Source organism: Megascapheus bottae, chromosome 6, assembly GCF_031878675.1.
Source record: "Megascapheus bottae isolate mThoBot1 chromosome 6, mThoBot2.hap1, whole genome shotgun sequence".
NCBI classification, from domain to species: domain Eukaryota; kingdom Metazoa; phylum Chordata; class Mammalia; order Rodentia; family Geomyidae; genus Megascapheus; species Megascapheus bottae.
In genome coordinates, this window is record NC_143514.1 from 79,710,676 (window position 1) to 79,726,081 (window position 15,406).

A 15,406-nucleotide genomic window follows, 5' to 3' on the forward strand; every position below is an offset into this window, starting at 1 on the left:
ATGGAGCATATGGTTATGATGTTGGAGGCAGCGCTGTCTTGGGCTTAAGGAGATGGCCATGTTCACACAGGCCTGGGCTGGGCCAGGCAGCAGTTGTGTTCCCCAAGTATACCTCCACTGTTCCTGGAAGGCCACCACAGCCACCACCACCCAGCTCTCTGTCCAGGGCAGGACGGAGACAAAGACCATCCCCTGCCTGCCCTCACGGGGCCTTGTGTCTTGCAGGGAGAACTGATCACCTTCTATTACTACTGGAAGAAGACCCCCGAGGCAGCCAGCTCCCGAGCCCATCGCCGGCACCGCAGACAGGCTGTGTTCAGGAGGATTAAGACCCGCACTGCCTCCACCCCTGTCAACACACCCTCTAGACCCCCCTCCAGTGAATTCCGTAAGTGGGAGGTTTGGGAAGAGGTCACATGCAGCCCCACATGCATCCAGTTCTGGGCCTGCAGGAGCAGATGACCCAGGCTATCACATGCGCATGCATGTGTCTAGGTGCACATGTGTGCACGTGTGAAGCCTGACCTAAATGCAATGCTGACAAAGGGTGGGAAAGTTTTGAAACCTAGGGAGTTTTAAAACCTGTTTGTATGCTTATATATTTCCAATGGACTTGCCAGTTTTCAAAGTTTTACAGAAATGTGAGCATAGACTGGGCCTGAGGTATGTGGGATCCAGGGTAGGGAGGCTGTACATGCAGTGGGGAATGCCTGCATGTGGATTTTTGTGTGTGGGGGGAGGGGTCATGGGGATTGTCCATGTGCACAGGGGATCGGCCTGTGCACTGTCCCTGAGCTCTTCAGCTAAAGGTCACTGCCCTGCCCCTGAGCCAAGCCCCACTTTCCATTTTCTAGAGGTTAATTGTAGAGTCTCAGGTCCTTTTGTGCTGGGGCTGGCTTTGAACCTTGATCCTTAGATCTCAGCCTCCTGAGTAGCTACGAGTACAGGTGTGAGCCACTCCACCCGCCTGGCTGGAATTTTGGTGGTAATAAGATCAGATGAGGCATGGTGGCTCATGCCTGTAATCCTAGCTACTCCGGAGGCTGAGATCTGAGGATCATGTGGCAGCCAACCTGGGTAGGAAAGTGTAAAGCCAGAAGTGATGCTGTTGCTCAAGTGGTAGAGTACTGACCTTGAGCTAAGGGAGCTCAGGGCTAGTACCCAGTCCCAGAGTTCAAGCCTCAGGACTGGCAAAAAAAAAAAAAATCAGATGACCACCTTTTTGGGGGGGCCTGTACCAGCTTAGCAGGCCCAGTACAACACACACACCAGTGCCAGTGAAGTCTTGCTCTGTCCTCTCATTGCTAAGAACTGGACACAGCAGTAATGCCTTGTTGTTTAGTCATGGCCCAGGACTTCTGGCCTGAGACCACTTTTCCAGGACCACTAATGCCTGGGGAGGCATTGTCCCCCCTTCACTGTTCATCAGCACACACACCCACTGTGACGACCCTTAAGCGCTATAGCCGTGACTGTGGAGCTGGTCTGCAATGTACCAGTATAACACTGTCCCCCTGTCTGCTTGTGCGCCCCGATACAGTGGACCTGAGTTCTGCCAGCGAGGATGACTTTGACAGCGAGGACAGTGAGCAGGAGCTGAAGGGGTACGCCTGCCGTCACTGCTTCACCACCAGTAAGTAGCTCATGCCGCCTGGGCGCCTTCATCATGTGAGGCCAGGCTCCAGCACTTGAGACTGCAGATCCACAACCTGCCAGAAGTGGTGTGGATGACTGAGACCTGCGGGTTGTCCTTATGTGACTTCCCTCCCTTCCCGTTGAGTGGCCCATGGGTAGGGGCCTCCATTCAAAGCCAGGGGTGTGTATGCCTCCTGGGAACTTGCTGCCATCTCTTCTGAGTGCCCCGCGGGGAGCAGGCCGCCTGGGTTGGCTGAGAAAGAGAACTCTACCCCAGCCAGCTACCTGGCTGTGCCCCAGAGCCGTGCTCCGGGATTGGCACCTCTGCTCTTCACATAGCCTCCAAGGACTGGCACCACGGCGGCCGAGAGAACATCCTCCTGTGCACGGACTGCCGCATCCACTTCAAGAAGTACGGGGAGCTGCCACCCATCGAGAAGCCTGTGGATCCCCCGCCCTTCATGTTCAAGCCTGTCAAGGAGGAGGATGATGGACTCAGCGGGAAGCATAGCATGAGGACGCGGCGGAGTCGGGGCTCGGTGAGCTCTGGGCCCCTGAAGGAGGAAGTGAGGGGCGCAAGTTTAGGTAGAGAAACAGGCCCTGGAAGCAGTGCTTTTTATTCAGCCCTCTTCCTGGGGGTCTGCCAGGCCACGTCCTGAGGTTCATTTTACAAACCATTAGTCGATCTTGGTTTGTGGCCATGTGCTAACTCTAAATCTTTAGGCCTTCTTGCTGCCCCAGGCTGGTCATGCCATCTGCAATGTGGCGCATCTCTGCTATTTTATACTTTGTTTCTTTTTCTTTTTTCTTTTTTTTGCCAGTCCTGGGCTTGAGCTCAGGGCCTGAGCACTGTCCTTGGACTTTCTTAAGACTAGAGCTCTACCACTTGAGCCTCAGCACCACTTCTGGCTTTTTTCTGTCTGTGTGGTACCGAGGAATTGAACCCGGGTCTTCATGCATGCTAGGCAAGCACTCTACCACTAGGCCAAACTCCCAGCCCCTACTTTTTTTCTTCTTTGATGGCAGTACTGGGGTTTGAACTCAGACGTGGACACTGACCTTGAGCTTTTTTGTTGAAGACACACACTCTGCCACTTGAGCCACAGCTCCACTTACAGTTTTCTGACTCATTGGTGGTAAACATCGCTTGAAATTGTTTGCACTGCTAGCTTTTAACTGTAGTCCTCGGATCTCACCCTCCTGAGCAGCTAGGATTACAGACCTGAGCTACTGGAGCCTGACTTACTTTATACTTTTGTAGACTCTTTCCCAAGGGCCTGGTCCAGCTTTAGAAGCCCACATGGTACATGTTCCTCTTGCTTCATGAGCCTTTCATGAGAGACTTTGTTTCCTTCTTTGTGGCTGGGAATGTAGTGGGGACCGTGGGAGAGGATTTTAGTGAAAGGCTTGGGGTACAGATGTATGTGGGTCTTGCACAGGGACCTGGCCTCCTGAAAATGGACTGGACAGGCTATCTCCTCTGCCCCTGCTGTCGTGGCAGGGCTCCCAAGGCTCACATGTGGCTTTGGGGAAATGAGGAAGTCGGGGGACAGCAGAGGCCCTCCACCTCGATGTACCCTAGGTGTAACAGTTCAGTCACTTTGGATGGATTTCCATCCTATCTGATTAGCTCTACAAGCAGTGTATAGGTCTCGGAATAAACGAAAAGGGTAAGATACTTTCAAGATGTCTGTGTCAAAGAAGCCAGCCCAGCCAACTTCTGGCCTGTTGTTCAGAAAACCTTGTTTATTCCCAGCACAAGTAGCTCAGGACAGTCTTCAGAGATGTCTTGAGCTTTGAGATTGCTTTCTTTTCTCCGTGTGTGTGTGTGTGTGTGTGTGTGTGTGTGTGTGCGTGTGCGTGCGTGTGTGTGCGCGTGCGCGTGCACGCACACACGCGCATGTGCATGCACATATGCATCCATCTGTTCATCCCACCTCTGCCTGTGGTGGGCTGCGGTGGGTTCCTGCTGACCTCAACCCCACCCACCTCACAGCCTTTTATTGGGGCACAGATGTCTACACTACGCAGTGGTCGGAAGAAGCAGCCCGCTAGTCCCGACGGCCGCGCCTCACCCATCAGTGAAGATATCCGCTCCAGCGGCCGGAACTCCCCCAGTGCTGCCAGTACCTCCAGCAACGACAGTAAGGCTGACACGGTGAAGAAGTCAGCCAAGGTCAGGGACCACCTGTCATCGTCTTCCTCCTCCTCCTCCTCCTCCTCCTCCTCCTTCACACCTACCTCTCCTCTCCCTCTTCTTCCTACCTCCCTCTCCCCTCCCTCCCTCCTTCCCATCCACCTGTCTCCTTCTTCTTCCCCGTCACCTGACCTGACCCTCTTCTCCTCTCCGCTTACTTCCCTCCACTCCCCTCCCTCTCCCCTCACCCCCTCCAAACACACACACACTTCTTCTCACTGGAACTGGGATGCTAGCTCTGGTACTCAACTGACTCTGCCTACATAACACTGCCCAGGCTTTGGAGCCTAGAGAAAGGGGGTTCTCACCAACCTTTTTAGGGGTCCCTCCGTCTTGCCAAGATCTCAGAGACAGAGGGCAGAGATTGGCTGGGAAGGCTCCCTGCCCCGATCCTAGTGTTTTCATCCCCACATTTTTTTTTGTTTTTCCTTTAAGTGTATTTGAAAGTGAAAGGCAAACTCTGAAAAGTAGAGACTGGCCATCTGGAGGGGGGCCCAGAAAGGAAGTCCCTCCTCCCCCAAATGTGTGTAGCTTCCGTCCCCACTGCTTCCTTCCAGAGCTTCCCTGTTTCTGGAGAGGGAAGTGAGAGTGGGGAGAATGCCATCAGTTAGTTACTGAGGCTGATGGGCTTCTTTCTCCTGGTGGGCGGGCACTGCAGAAGGTGAAGGAGGAAGCTTCGTCCCCTCTCAAGAGCACCAAGCGCCAGCGGGAGAAGGTGGCCTCGGACACAGAGGAGGCTGAGAGGACCAGCTCCAAGAAGACCAAAACTCAGGTGAGGGCCCCACCTGCTGCTCCGTAGAGGCCTAGGGCTGGGGAGCCCAAATCTCCTGGAAGATGGCCGCACTCTGGCCCCTGAGGAGCTGGCCCTCAGCAGTGTGGGGCAGCACGCTCTCACGCCAGACTTCCCTTCTCCCGAATCTGGTTCTAGGAGGTCAGCCGGCCCAACTCCCCCTCCGAAGGCGAAGGAGAGAGCTCAGACAGCCGAAGCGTCAACGATGAGGGGAGCAGTGATCCCAAAGACATTGACCAGGACAATCGCAGCACGTCCCCCAGCATCCCCAGCCCTCAGGACAATGAGAGCGACTCAGACTCATCTGCCCAGCAGCAGACTCTGCAGGCTCCGCCCCCAGCCCTGCAGACTCCCTCAGGGGCTCCTCCTGGAGCACCCCAGCTTCCCACCCCAGGCCCCACAGCCTCTGGCCCTGCAGTCCCACCTCAGGGCCCCTCTGCAGCCTCACAGGTCCCTGGCCAGCCACAGGCTCCAACTGCATCTGCAGTCCATGCTCACGTCCAGCAGGCCCCCACCCTGCACCCACCTCGCTTGCCCTCTCCGCATCCCCCTCTGCAGCCCCTGACAGGCACTCCTCATGCACAGCCCCCACTGCACAGCCAAGGCCCACCTGGCCCTCATGGCTTGCAGGCTGGGCCCCTGCTCCAACACCCCGGGCCCCCTCAGCCCTTTGGCCTCCCTCCCCAGGCATCCCAGGGCCAGGCCCCTCTGGGAGCCTCCCCTGCAGCTGCTCACCCTCACAGCTCTCTGCAGCTCCCCACCTCTCAAGCAGCCTTGCAGTCCCAGCAGCCCCCAAGGGAGCAGCCCCTGCCACCAGCGCCCCTGGCCATGCCCCACATCAAACCCCCACCCACGACACCCATCCCCCAGCTTCCAGCACCACAGGCCCACAAGCATCCGCCTCATCTCTCAGGGCCCTCCCCCTTCTCTTTGAATGCCAACCTGCCACCCCCACCCGCCCTGAAACCCCTCAGCTCCCTGTCTACCCACCACCCACCCTCTGCTCACCCCCCACCCCTGCAGCTCATGCCCCAGAGTCAGCCCTTGCCCTCCTCCCCTGCTCAGCCCCCAGGGCTGACCCAGAGCCAGAGCCTGCCCCCCTCTGCAACTTCACACCCCCCTGCCAGCCTACATCAGGTGCCCCCTCAGCCTCCATTTGCTCAGCATCCTTTCGTCCCTGGAGGCCCTCCTCCTGTTACCCCACCCTCCTGTCCCTCCACCTCCACCCCTCCCGCGGGACCCACCGCCTCCGCACCACCCTGTCCTGCTGTTTCTACTGGGGGCAGCATCCCAGGGGGTGCCTCCTGCCCTCTGCCCCCGGTCCAGATCAAGGAAGAGGCTCTGGATGATGCTGAGGAGCCCGAGAGCCCTCCCCCACCCCCCAGGAGCCCATCCCCCGAGCCCACCGTGGTGGACACCCCGAGCCATGCCAGCCAGTCTGCCAGGTACTGCTCTGAGACTCCAGGCATGTGCGGGAGTGGTTGTTTGGGAGGCCGGGCAGGCAAGGCCTCCGCTGGGCCCCCAGCCAGAGCTGCGGCCTTTCTAGGTTCTACAAACACCTGGACCGGGGTTACAACTCGTGTGCGAGGACAGACCTGTACTTCACACCCCTGGCTGGGTCCAAACTAGCCAAGAAGAGAGAGGAGGCCATTGAGAAGGCAAAGCGGGAGGCCGAGCAAAAAGCCCGAGAAGAGCGGGAGCGAGAGAAGGAGAAGGAGAAGGAGCGGGAACGAGAGCGGGAACGGGAGCGGGAGGCAGAGCGTGCAGCCGTGAGTCCTGGGGAGTGGAGGGGCACCATCCACCGCCGTGGGCAGCTTGCCAGCCCTGTGCCGCCTGCCTGGCACACGTTGGCTGGTGTGTATGAGGGCTGTGCCTCACTTCAGCCCCTTGATATTCACAAGCCTAGGGCCTTGCAGGTTGGGTGTCTCTCCAAGAGTCAGCTCAGGAAAATTAGGGGGGGGCGGGGTACGTTCCTCCCAGCATCTGTCCCAGGGTCCTTCTTGTGGACTGAGTCACCCAGCACCTGCTTCTTCTGGAGGGAAAGAAATGGTGGGTAGTTCTTGTGGTAGGTCTCCCAGCCTGCAGACCTCACCCCTACCCCGTTTTGCTGCTGTCTCAGGAGTGTCAGGGGTGTTGAGGGCACAAATGAGACAGACTCCCTGCAGAATCTGAGGGTGTCTAGGTACCCAGTGTGGCTGGTACCCCATCTCCATCCTGGCATCCTAGGCGGACTGGCAGTTGGGGGTGGGGGCTGTGTGGTACGCCCTGGGCTCAGACCTCAGCCCTCTCTCTCTTAGCAGAAGGCATCGAGCTCCACCCACGATGGCCGCCTCAGTGACCCCCAGCTCAGCGGCCCTGGCCACGTGCGGCCCTCCTTCGAGCCGCCCCCAACCACCATTGCCGCTGTGCCCCCATACATCGGGCCCGACACACCTGCCCTCCGGACCCTGAGCGAGTATGCCCGACCCCATGTCATGTCGCCCACCAACCGCAACCATCCCTTCTACATGCCTCTCAACCCCGCCGACCCCCTGCTGGCCTACCACATGCCCGGCCTCTATAATGTGGACCCTACCATTCGGGAGCGCGAGCTGCGGGAGCGGGAGATCCGGGAGCGAGAGATCCGGGAGCGCGAGTTGCGGGAGCGGATGAAGCCGGGCTTCGAAGTGAAGCCCCCTGAGCTGGACCCTCTGCACCCAGCCACCAACCCCATGGAGCATTTTGCCCGGCACAGCGCCCTTACCATTCCCCCCGCAGCTGGCCCCCACCCATTCGCCTCTTTCCACCCGGGCCTGAATCCCTTGGAGCGGGAAAGACTGGCCCTGGCAGGGCCTCAGCTGCGGCCCGAGATGAGCTACCCAGATCGGCTGGCGGCCGAGCGCATCCACGCCGAGCGTATGGCGTCCCTCACCAGCGACCCGCTGGCACGCCTGCAGATGTTCAACGTGACACCTCACCACCACCAGCACTCGCACATCCACTCCCACCTCCACCTCCACCAGCAGGACCCCCTCCACCAAGGTGGGTGTCCCAGGCCCACGTGCTCCCTTGCCCTCTCCCACCCTGGGCAGCCCCTGGAGAAGCCTAAGGTCTAGCACAGGCACAGGCTGCCCAAGAACTCCACTCCAGTTCTCACACTGGCTTAGCTCTGGCTGGCCTCACCAGGGCTGTCCACCCTGTCTACTGAGGACAGGCCAGGTCATCGGGGGCAGAGGCAGGCACAGCATAGCCTCCTGCTCTCCCAGTCTGGGGTGGGAGGAGGCAGGTGTGCAGTCCGCTCACGTCCAGTAGGGGCTGGAGAGATGCTGACAGATGGACTTTCAGGAGGGACAGGGTGAGCCGTGCCAAGCAGAGGGGTGATGCTTGGATGCCCCAACAGGAAGTGGCTCGTGGTAGGACCCTGGACCTCCCTGAAAATATTTGCTGCCAACAGAAGGGAAACCCCTGCTCTGCAGCCAGGAGGACCCTGCTCCAGCCAGACTATGCTGTTGGCTCAGTCAGGGTGCTGCAGATCTGCATCCTTGCATACAGGAGGCCAGGCCACTGGGGTCGTCCAGTGGCACCGTCGCCACACGCTGCCTGCATCTGAACTCTTGCTCTCCTCCTCAGGTTCTGCAGGCCCAGTTCACCCCCTGGTGGACCCCCTGACAGCCGGCCCTCACCTGGCTCGCTTCCCCTACCCTCCCGGCACCCTCCCCAACCCTCTGCTCGGACAGCCTCCTCATGAGCACGAGATGCTGCGCCATCCAGTTTTTGGTAAGAATTCGGCCCAGGCCCGTGGATGGGGCTCCGTGTGAGTCAGCTAGTTTGTCCACCCTTGGCCTCCTATATAGTTCAGCAAATGTCAGCTGGTACCGAGTGTGCAGAGGACCCTCGTGGGAGCAGAGCAGGCAGATGCCTGCCTCGGGAGGGCCTAACTCCCAGAGTAGAGCAGCCTTCCAGAGCTGGATGGCTGGTTTGCATGGGGGACGTGCAGATTCTAGTTTGGGCCTCGGCTCCCTGGAGGCCCTTCAGAAGTGTTTTCTGTGGTGCCCGGAAGGTAACTTTTCTGTATTTGGCAGGCACTCCGTATCCTCGAGACCTGCCCGGGGCCATCCCGCCCCCCATGTCAGCAGCCCACCAGTTGCAGGCCATGCACGCCCAGTCGGCCGAGCTGCAGAGACTGGCCATGGAGCAGCAGTGGCTGCATGGACACCCCCACATGCATGGTGGCCACTTACCAAGTCAGGAAGATTACTACAGGTGAGCCAGGGGCACAAGAGGGGAGCCCCGCCCCCTAGCCACATTCAGGAGAGGAAAGAGGCAGGGGAAACTTGGCTAGGGGTGGGGGTGGTTTGTATAGGCAGGAGTCCTCACAAACCAGCAAGTAAGCCGCCTGCCTGTTGGCCCCAGGTCCCATGCTCAATGTTTCTTTTTCTTCTCTTCCAGTCGACTGAAGAAAGAAGGCGACAAGCAGTTATAAGTTATTTATTTCTTAATGCTGGCTGTGGGAGCCCCAGTTCTTGGGGACAGCGACAGGACTTTTGGCATACATTAGGAGCTGCAAAAGCAAAAAAAAAAAAAAGTCTTCTAAAGATTTCTTTATATATTTAAAAATCCCACAACTAAAAACATATCTGCATACTAGTGTTCGTTTGTCAAGAGGATTTCCTGAGACTGGTTTGGGTCTCTTGCATGACAGTCCCCCAGAAACTTAGTGAGTCCTGGACTGGACCGAACACCCACAAACTTCCCTGCAATCTTGGGGTTTGGCTTTGGTTTTCTTTTCCCTGATTCCTTGGTAGGTGCTAGAATCCGTTCACACCCTTCACTGTGCGTGCAGACACCGAGGCCCAGGGCTCCAGCCCGTGGTGTGCAGGTAGTGGCATAGGAGGTAGAATCCAAGAGCTATAATTTTTAAAAAATCTTTTATTTTAATACATTATAGGAAATCTTCATAATTTGGAAAGTCCTGCAGCATGGCTTTTTACATCTGTAAATAAGTAATTTTAGAACAGCTTTTTTTTCCCCCTTCCACAAACGACTATTCTGATCTATTTTTTCCAGCCATGTCACTAATTGTGAATTCCTACCAGCTATTGACAGAATACAGAGTTGATTTTTTAATAAAAAGTTATATATAATTATCCCTTTAATTAAAGGGAGCAGATGGGCGTTACTAATTGCAAGCCAGCAGGAGCCAGGGGGACTGGGTGTGATCACAGCTGAGGGTATCCGGGGTACCTGCGCCCTCCCATAGGCTCTGCTCGCTGTGGGGAGTTGCTTGGGTCTGTTGTTCGCACGTGCTTTGTGGTGGTGGCCAAGTGGGTTGTGCGCCAGAGCCCAGGGTTGGTTTTCGGTTGCCAGGTGACGCCTTCTGGGATAGGAGGCGCACGTCTATGTGTGTCCATGGTAGGTTTCCGTAGTTCTATGCACATGCATTAATTTGTTCTGGATAAATTGCCTTTTTGAATCCTCTGGAAGATTTTGTAAGCAGGCCAGAGAATTCAAGAAAACAATTCCTTACAAAAAACTCTACACAGGAAAGACCCAGGACATAAGCTTGCCAAAGGAATCTGTCCCTTTGTGCGTGTCATCATTTGGATGTTGTGGTAAGGACCAGGCAGGGCATCCTTGCTGCCCACGGGGGCACTGCCAGAGCGCAGGGTGCCCTGGGGTTACGGCCTCACCTCCTCCTGGAAGGAGGAGCCAGGATCCCAGCGTGAAGCTCTGTCATGAAGCAGGTGCCACGGCAACCTTCTCTAGTGGAGTTGGCTGCCCCAGATGCTGACAGCACCCTGTGCAGAGCTGAGGGCAGGCCCACTGGAGCAGGCAGTGCCTCTTCCCAGGCTGGTCAAGGGATGTTCTGCTTGTCTGTGTGGCAGTCCTACACGGGTCATCTCAATGGAGACCTGTCTAGGCCCCAGGCTGATGGCTGACAGGTGCTTTCTGAGCTCTGGCCTGCAGATGCAGACCTGTAGCCAGGCATCCAGTAACTGTGCTTGGCTCTAGTCAGGACCCATGGCATTGTCTGTTGAAATGTAGTTTGGGTTTTTTCTTTCATTTTCTCATTCCATTTCTGCCTTAACTTTAGTTCCTTAGGGAAGTCAAGTTCACATTAACTCTTTGTTATGCAGACTGCTGGCTGCTTTGGCATGGAGGCTTTGCTTCCTTCTGGGGTGCAGGTGCCACCCAGGGGGTCAGCCTTGGGGCTTCTCTGGCTCTCGGGAAGTCCTCTTCCCATTGGGCACTGGACAGGCCCCAGGCCACCACTGACTCTTCTCCTGTTCCTCCTTTTAGCTGAATCTGCCGCTCAGTTAAATCTTTCATCTCCTCTCTATTACCCTTTTTTTCCAAAGAGCAAGAGGGAAGTGCTTTGAAGTCTGTATGGGAAGCCATCAGAAGTTTCCTCCTTAGTTTTGGGTTTCCTCCTGTGTCCCCGGTGAAGCACTGACACTTCTGTTCCCTGCATCCACAGCCTGATGCCCGGGCGACTCCATAGCTCCCTCAGGAGGCCCTGAACGTGTGATGTCTTTCAAGCCCAGCTGCCTGGGCTCCTTTTGGATTTTCCTTCCTTTTATTTGAAGTTTGATTTTGCTTTCTGTGTTCTGTATGTATCTTGTTCAGTGTTGTCAATTGAGCTTCATGTCTCACTGCAGCGGAAGCAGAGCAGAATGCTTTTCTGGTTTGCTGGGTTTATATATATCTTGAAGCTAAATGTATATATGAGTAGTTTGCCATGAGATAACACAGTGTAAGCAGAGTAGACACCCAGAAATCGTGACTTCTGTGTTCTCTCCATTTTGAGTATTTTGTAATTTTTTTGAAATATTTGTGGACATAAATAAAACCAAGCTACACTACACCAGCGGTGTGGACCGGCACAGTGTCTCATTCCTGGGGCGGGGGTTGGCATCCTGGCTGCTGCCTGCCTTCAGCCGGACCGGGGGGGGGGGGGGGGTGGGGGGCAGGGAGCGGTTGCCTTTTCCCACGGGGCACCCTGCGCACCTCCCAGAGCAGCCTCAGGAAAGGCTGTACCTTGGCAGGGAGGGTTTCTTCACTGACAGGCCTTGCTCCTGGGAAGTGCTTCCCAGACATGTTTTGACCAGTAGTGCCACCCTTGCTAGCGCCCCCCTACTCACCCCACTCCTGCATGGCTTAGGGGGGAGAAGATCCCACGTGGGGGCTTAAGGAAGGTGCAGCATGGCCTGCAAGGGGTGGGAACAGCCACCAGGGGGCAGGAGTCAGCCGTGGATTCCCACCCAAGTCCAAGGCATTATCCCAAGCTTCAGCGCCATCCCCTTCACAGTGTGGTCATCTAAGCAAAGATGTGGACATTTCTCAGGCCACTGTCACCTGTCATACACCCATTCTAAGGCAGAAGGCTGACACCTGGGTGAAGGCCTCTGGCCAGCCAAATGTGTGCCCTTCCACCCCTGGGTTGTAGACAGGAGCCCTCAGCTTGAGCACAGAGGCCCTATGACTATCTCTGGCTCCACAGCAGGTGGACTGTGAAGGAAAAGGGATAGGGGATGATTTCGGGGCTTAATGAAGGTTAGCCCAGGCCTCCTTCGAGTTGCCAGACACCATCAGAGTAGGACCCTCCCCTGCCCGTGGCTTGGGACGTAAGCACAAGCACGAGCTTTTTGCCTGTGCTTGTCAGCCAACCTGAAAGAGTCAGGCAGAATTCCGAACTCTGGCTTCAGTCAGAATACACACACACTTGGGGCTAGTGCCCACAGGCCCCCAAAGCAGGGACAAGTAACTATCCACAGTAGTCCCTGGTCCCCAGGAGGGGCTGCAGGAGGCACAGCTGGCTGTGCAGTTGGATTGGTGTGGGGGCCCCAGCGCTCCCATGCATTGGAGCAGGGGAGATGTCACACAACTCAAGGTTCCTTGGTGGTCCCAGAGCCATCTCCTGTCCCAGCCCTGTTGAACGTTACTTGCACCTTCCCCCCACCCCCTGGGTCCCAGTGACACATCTTCTGTCCTTGGAGATCTCAAGATTAGAAGCACTGAGTTTGGTGCCATTCCAAGAGTTCTGTCAGCTAAATTCTGGGCTGGAGCACTCTTCCTCCCACCCGTGGCGACAGCTGGCAGAGTGGTAACTGGTTCCTTTTGGCTGATCAGGAGCCAGGCTGAAGAAACTGCCCTGCCCTTCTCAACACAACGATGCCTACGGGCAGCGTGGCTGGCCCTAGCCTGGATACCTTGGTAATGGGCCAAACCCATGTGTAGAAGGTACTTGCCCCTAACACTTTAGCTGGATAAATGGCCAGATGGATGGATGGGTGGGTGATGGACCCCACAGAGGTGCTCTCATATCAGAGGCCAGATAGAATCTTTTCCATGGTAACATTCTAAAAGGTCCTTGCAGGGAGCATCCCCTGCTGACCTCCCACCCATTTTCCCCACTCTTGCTGCCCCTGACAGCCACGCCTGCCCTCATAGGTTCAGACCTGGTGGATTCCATCCTTAGGAGCTAGGGGGATGGGAACCTCATGGAACTCTGACAAGGAATGTCCCGTGTGATTACACGTGAAGTGAGACTTCAAGGCACTTCGGAGAGGCCTGCTCTGGCTGCTCTGGAGTCCATTCATCAGGCTGCCTGGTCACCTGTCATCAGTCACAGAAGAGTGTATTCCTGCTCCTGACCACCAGGTGGCAGTGGTCACACAGCCCGCTGGAACTGTCCTGAATTCCCCTGAGGTGAATGTGGGTAATGTGTGGGTATGCGATGGAGCTGTGAGAAAGAGGGTGTTAAGAGCCCAAGGAGCAGGGGGTCTTGGGCCAAGAGGCAACTGGAAAAGGTCAAAAGAGAGCAGGGCTGTGCAGTGGTGGGTGGGCAGGGCCCTGGCACTGTGAAAACAGGAGGCTTCTTTTGCTTTCTGCTGCACCTCAAAAGCCTGGGCGGAACAATCACAGCCTAGGTCAGGCGCCGGTGGCTCACACGTAGAATCCTACCCAGTGGAGAGCTGAGATCTGAGGATCATGGCTCAAAGCCAAAAGCAGGAAAGTCTGAGACTTTCATCTCCAATGAACTACCAGAAAGCCAGAATAGAGCTGTGACTCGGAACTGTCCCGTCCCTGCAGTTGCCTCCTCCCCAGGGAGGAGGGGCCTCACAGGGTGTTCTTGGTGAGGAGCACTGGAATGGGGCCATTGCAGGTTCACCAAGGGACTAGGAGCAGCTCTGAGTCCGCCTGCAGCAGGTGGCTTCCTGTGCAGATTTCAGAGAAGAGGCCTGCAACAGTGAAGTGTCCTCATAGGAAACCATCTTCATTTGCTTTCAAAAGCTGTAGAAAGAAGGCCACAGTGACATGACGGCGCCTCCCTGGCCTCTCCCCTGCAGCTCTGACCTATTCTTAACAAACCACTTGCCCCAGAAACGGAAGACTCCTCTGCAAGGCACGCATGTGGGAAATGCGTCCATGGATCCCGGGAAATCCGGAAATGACGGGAGGCTTCACAGAGGCTCCACACTGCTGCGTGGCAGCAGCCCCTCAGGGACTGCTCTGCTTGTCCTGTCGGGGTATGGGGAGCTGCCCCCAGCACTGCCAAGCATGCAGTATAGAAGGATGGAAGCTGGAGGCAGAGAAAGGACCACTGAGTGGGAGGCCGAGGGGGGAGGGGTGTCCCAGGCCATGAGCGTGCTGTGTGGGGGCTCAGAAGATAGCTGGGCCTGGGTGGGTGTTTGGAGTGGGTGCCAGGTCTCTCCCCTGTCCAGATGTCCTGGATACGGCAGGGCCCTGGCCTCAGTTCATTGCTTCTCCAGCTGCGTGGAGGACATGGACCTTCGATCCAGCCAGGCAGCAGGTGGCCCTGGGGGAAGCCATGGCATTTCTGCCCCTCTGGCTCCTCCTAGCGAGCACAGCCTGTGTGTTCCAGGCCCCCGCAGGTCCCAGTTATCTGCCGATGAACTTGTTCAACCTGAGGGGCAGAGAATGTTGAGCAGGTGTGTCCCCTTCACTCCTGATCCTCTAAGCCTGTCTGGGCCTGGGGTCCCTTGTAAGGGTCAAGCATGTACCCTGCTCAGAAATCAGAACCTCTCCATCAGCACTGCTCCAAGAGTCCCACCAGAGAGGGCCAGGAGTGTGGCCTAGTAGTAGAGTACTTGCCTAGCATGCACAAAGCCCTGGGTTTGATTCCTTGGCATCACAAACACAGAAAAAGCCAAAAGTGGTACTATAGCTCAAGTGGTAGAGGTCTAGCCTTGAGGAAGCCCAAGGACAGTGCCACGGCCCTGAGTTTAAGCCCAGGATTGGCAATATATCCACTGCTAGAGAGCGGCCTGGACCTCCGCCTTGCTGTTGGCCCAAAAACCTCATGACAGGAATTGTGCAGTGGAGACCCTCAGCCCTTACCTGTGGGTGTCTTATTGCTTGCAGTTGCATCCCCAGGCCTGGACGGCAAGTGGCCACCACCTGAGACCCCTGCCCAGGTCCTCCAAGGGAGGGGTGGCAAAGTCACCTGAGTTGAGAGCCATACCACTATAACCTTCACAACCTTCACTTTTTTGGGGGGAGGGGGCAATCTTGGGGCTTGAACTCAGCCTGGGCACTGTCTCTGAGCTCTTCAGCTCAAGGCTACCACCCTACCCTTGAGCCAAGCCCCACTCCCCATTTTCTATAGGTTAATTGGAGATAACAGTCTTAGGTCCTTTTCATGCCCAGGCTGGCTTTGAACCTTGATCCTCAGATCTCAGCCTCCTGAGTAGCTAGGATTGCAGGCGTGAGCCACCGCTCCCAGCTCTATAACCTTCCTTTTTTTATGTTTCCCTTTGCATCACGGATGCCAGGCACCTGAA

General features: G+C 56.5%; 1 protein-coding gene across 10 annotated transcripts in view; it reads left to right on the forward strand.

Annotated features, from left to right (window-relative positions):
* Positions 1-11,469, forward strand: part of Rere (arginine-glutamic acid dipeptide repeats) — a 391,456-nt gene extending 379,987 nt beyond the window's left edge. For 9 of the 10 annotated variants that reach the window (XM_090335897.1, XM_090335906.1, XM_090335907.1 and 6 more), the window contains 11 exons: positions 226-388; positions 1,541-1,633; positions 1,975-2,174; positions 3,650-3,811; positions 4,491-4,604; positions 4,761-6,067; positions 6,169-6,391; positions 6,920-7,643; positions 8,232-8,378; positions 8,684-8,864; positions 9,051-11,469. In XM_090335897.1, coding sequence (XP_090192023.1) covers positions 226-388; positions 1,541-1,633; positions 1,975-2,174; positions 3,650-3,811; positions 4,491-4,604; positions 4,761-6,067; positions 6,169-6,391; positions 6,920-7,643; positions 8,232-8,378; positions 8,684-8,864; positions 9,051-9,084 — 3,348 coding nt within the window. In that variant the 3' untranslated portion in view covers positions 9,085-11,469. The remainder of the gene's footprint in view (positions 1-225; positions 389-1,540; positions 1,634-1,974; positions 2,175-3,649; positions 3,812-4,490; positions 4,605-4,760; positions 6,068-6,168; positions 6,392-6,919; positions 7,644-8,231; positions 8,379-8,683; positions 8,865-9,050) is intronic. The other variant, XM_090335904.1, reaches the window with a different exon arrangement.
* Positions 11,470-15,406: the final 3,937 nt, after the last annotated feature.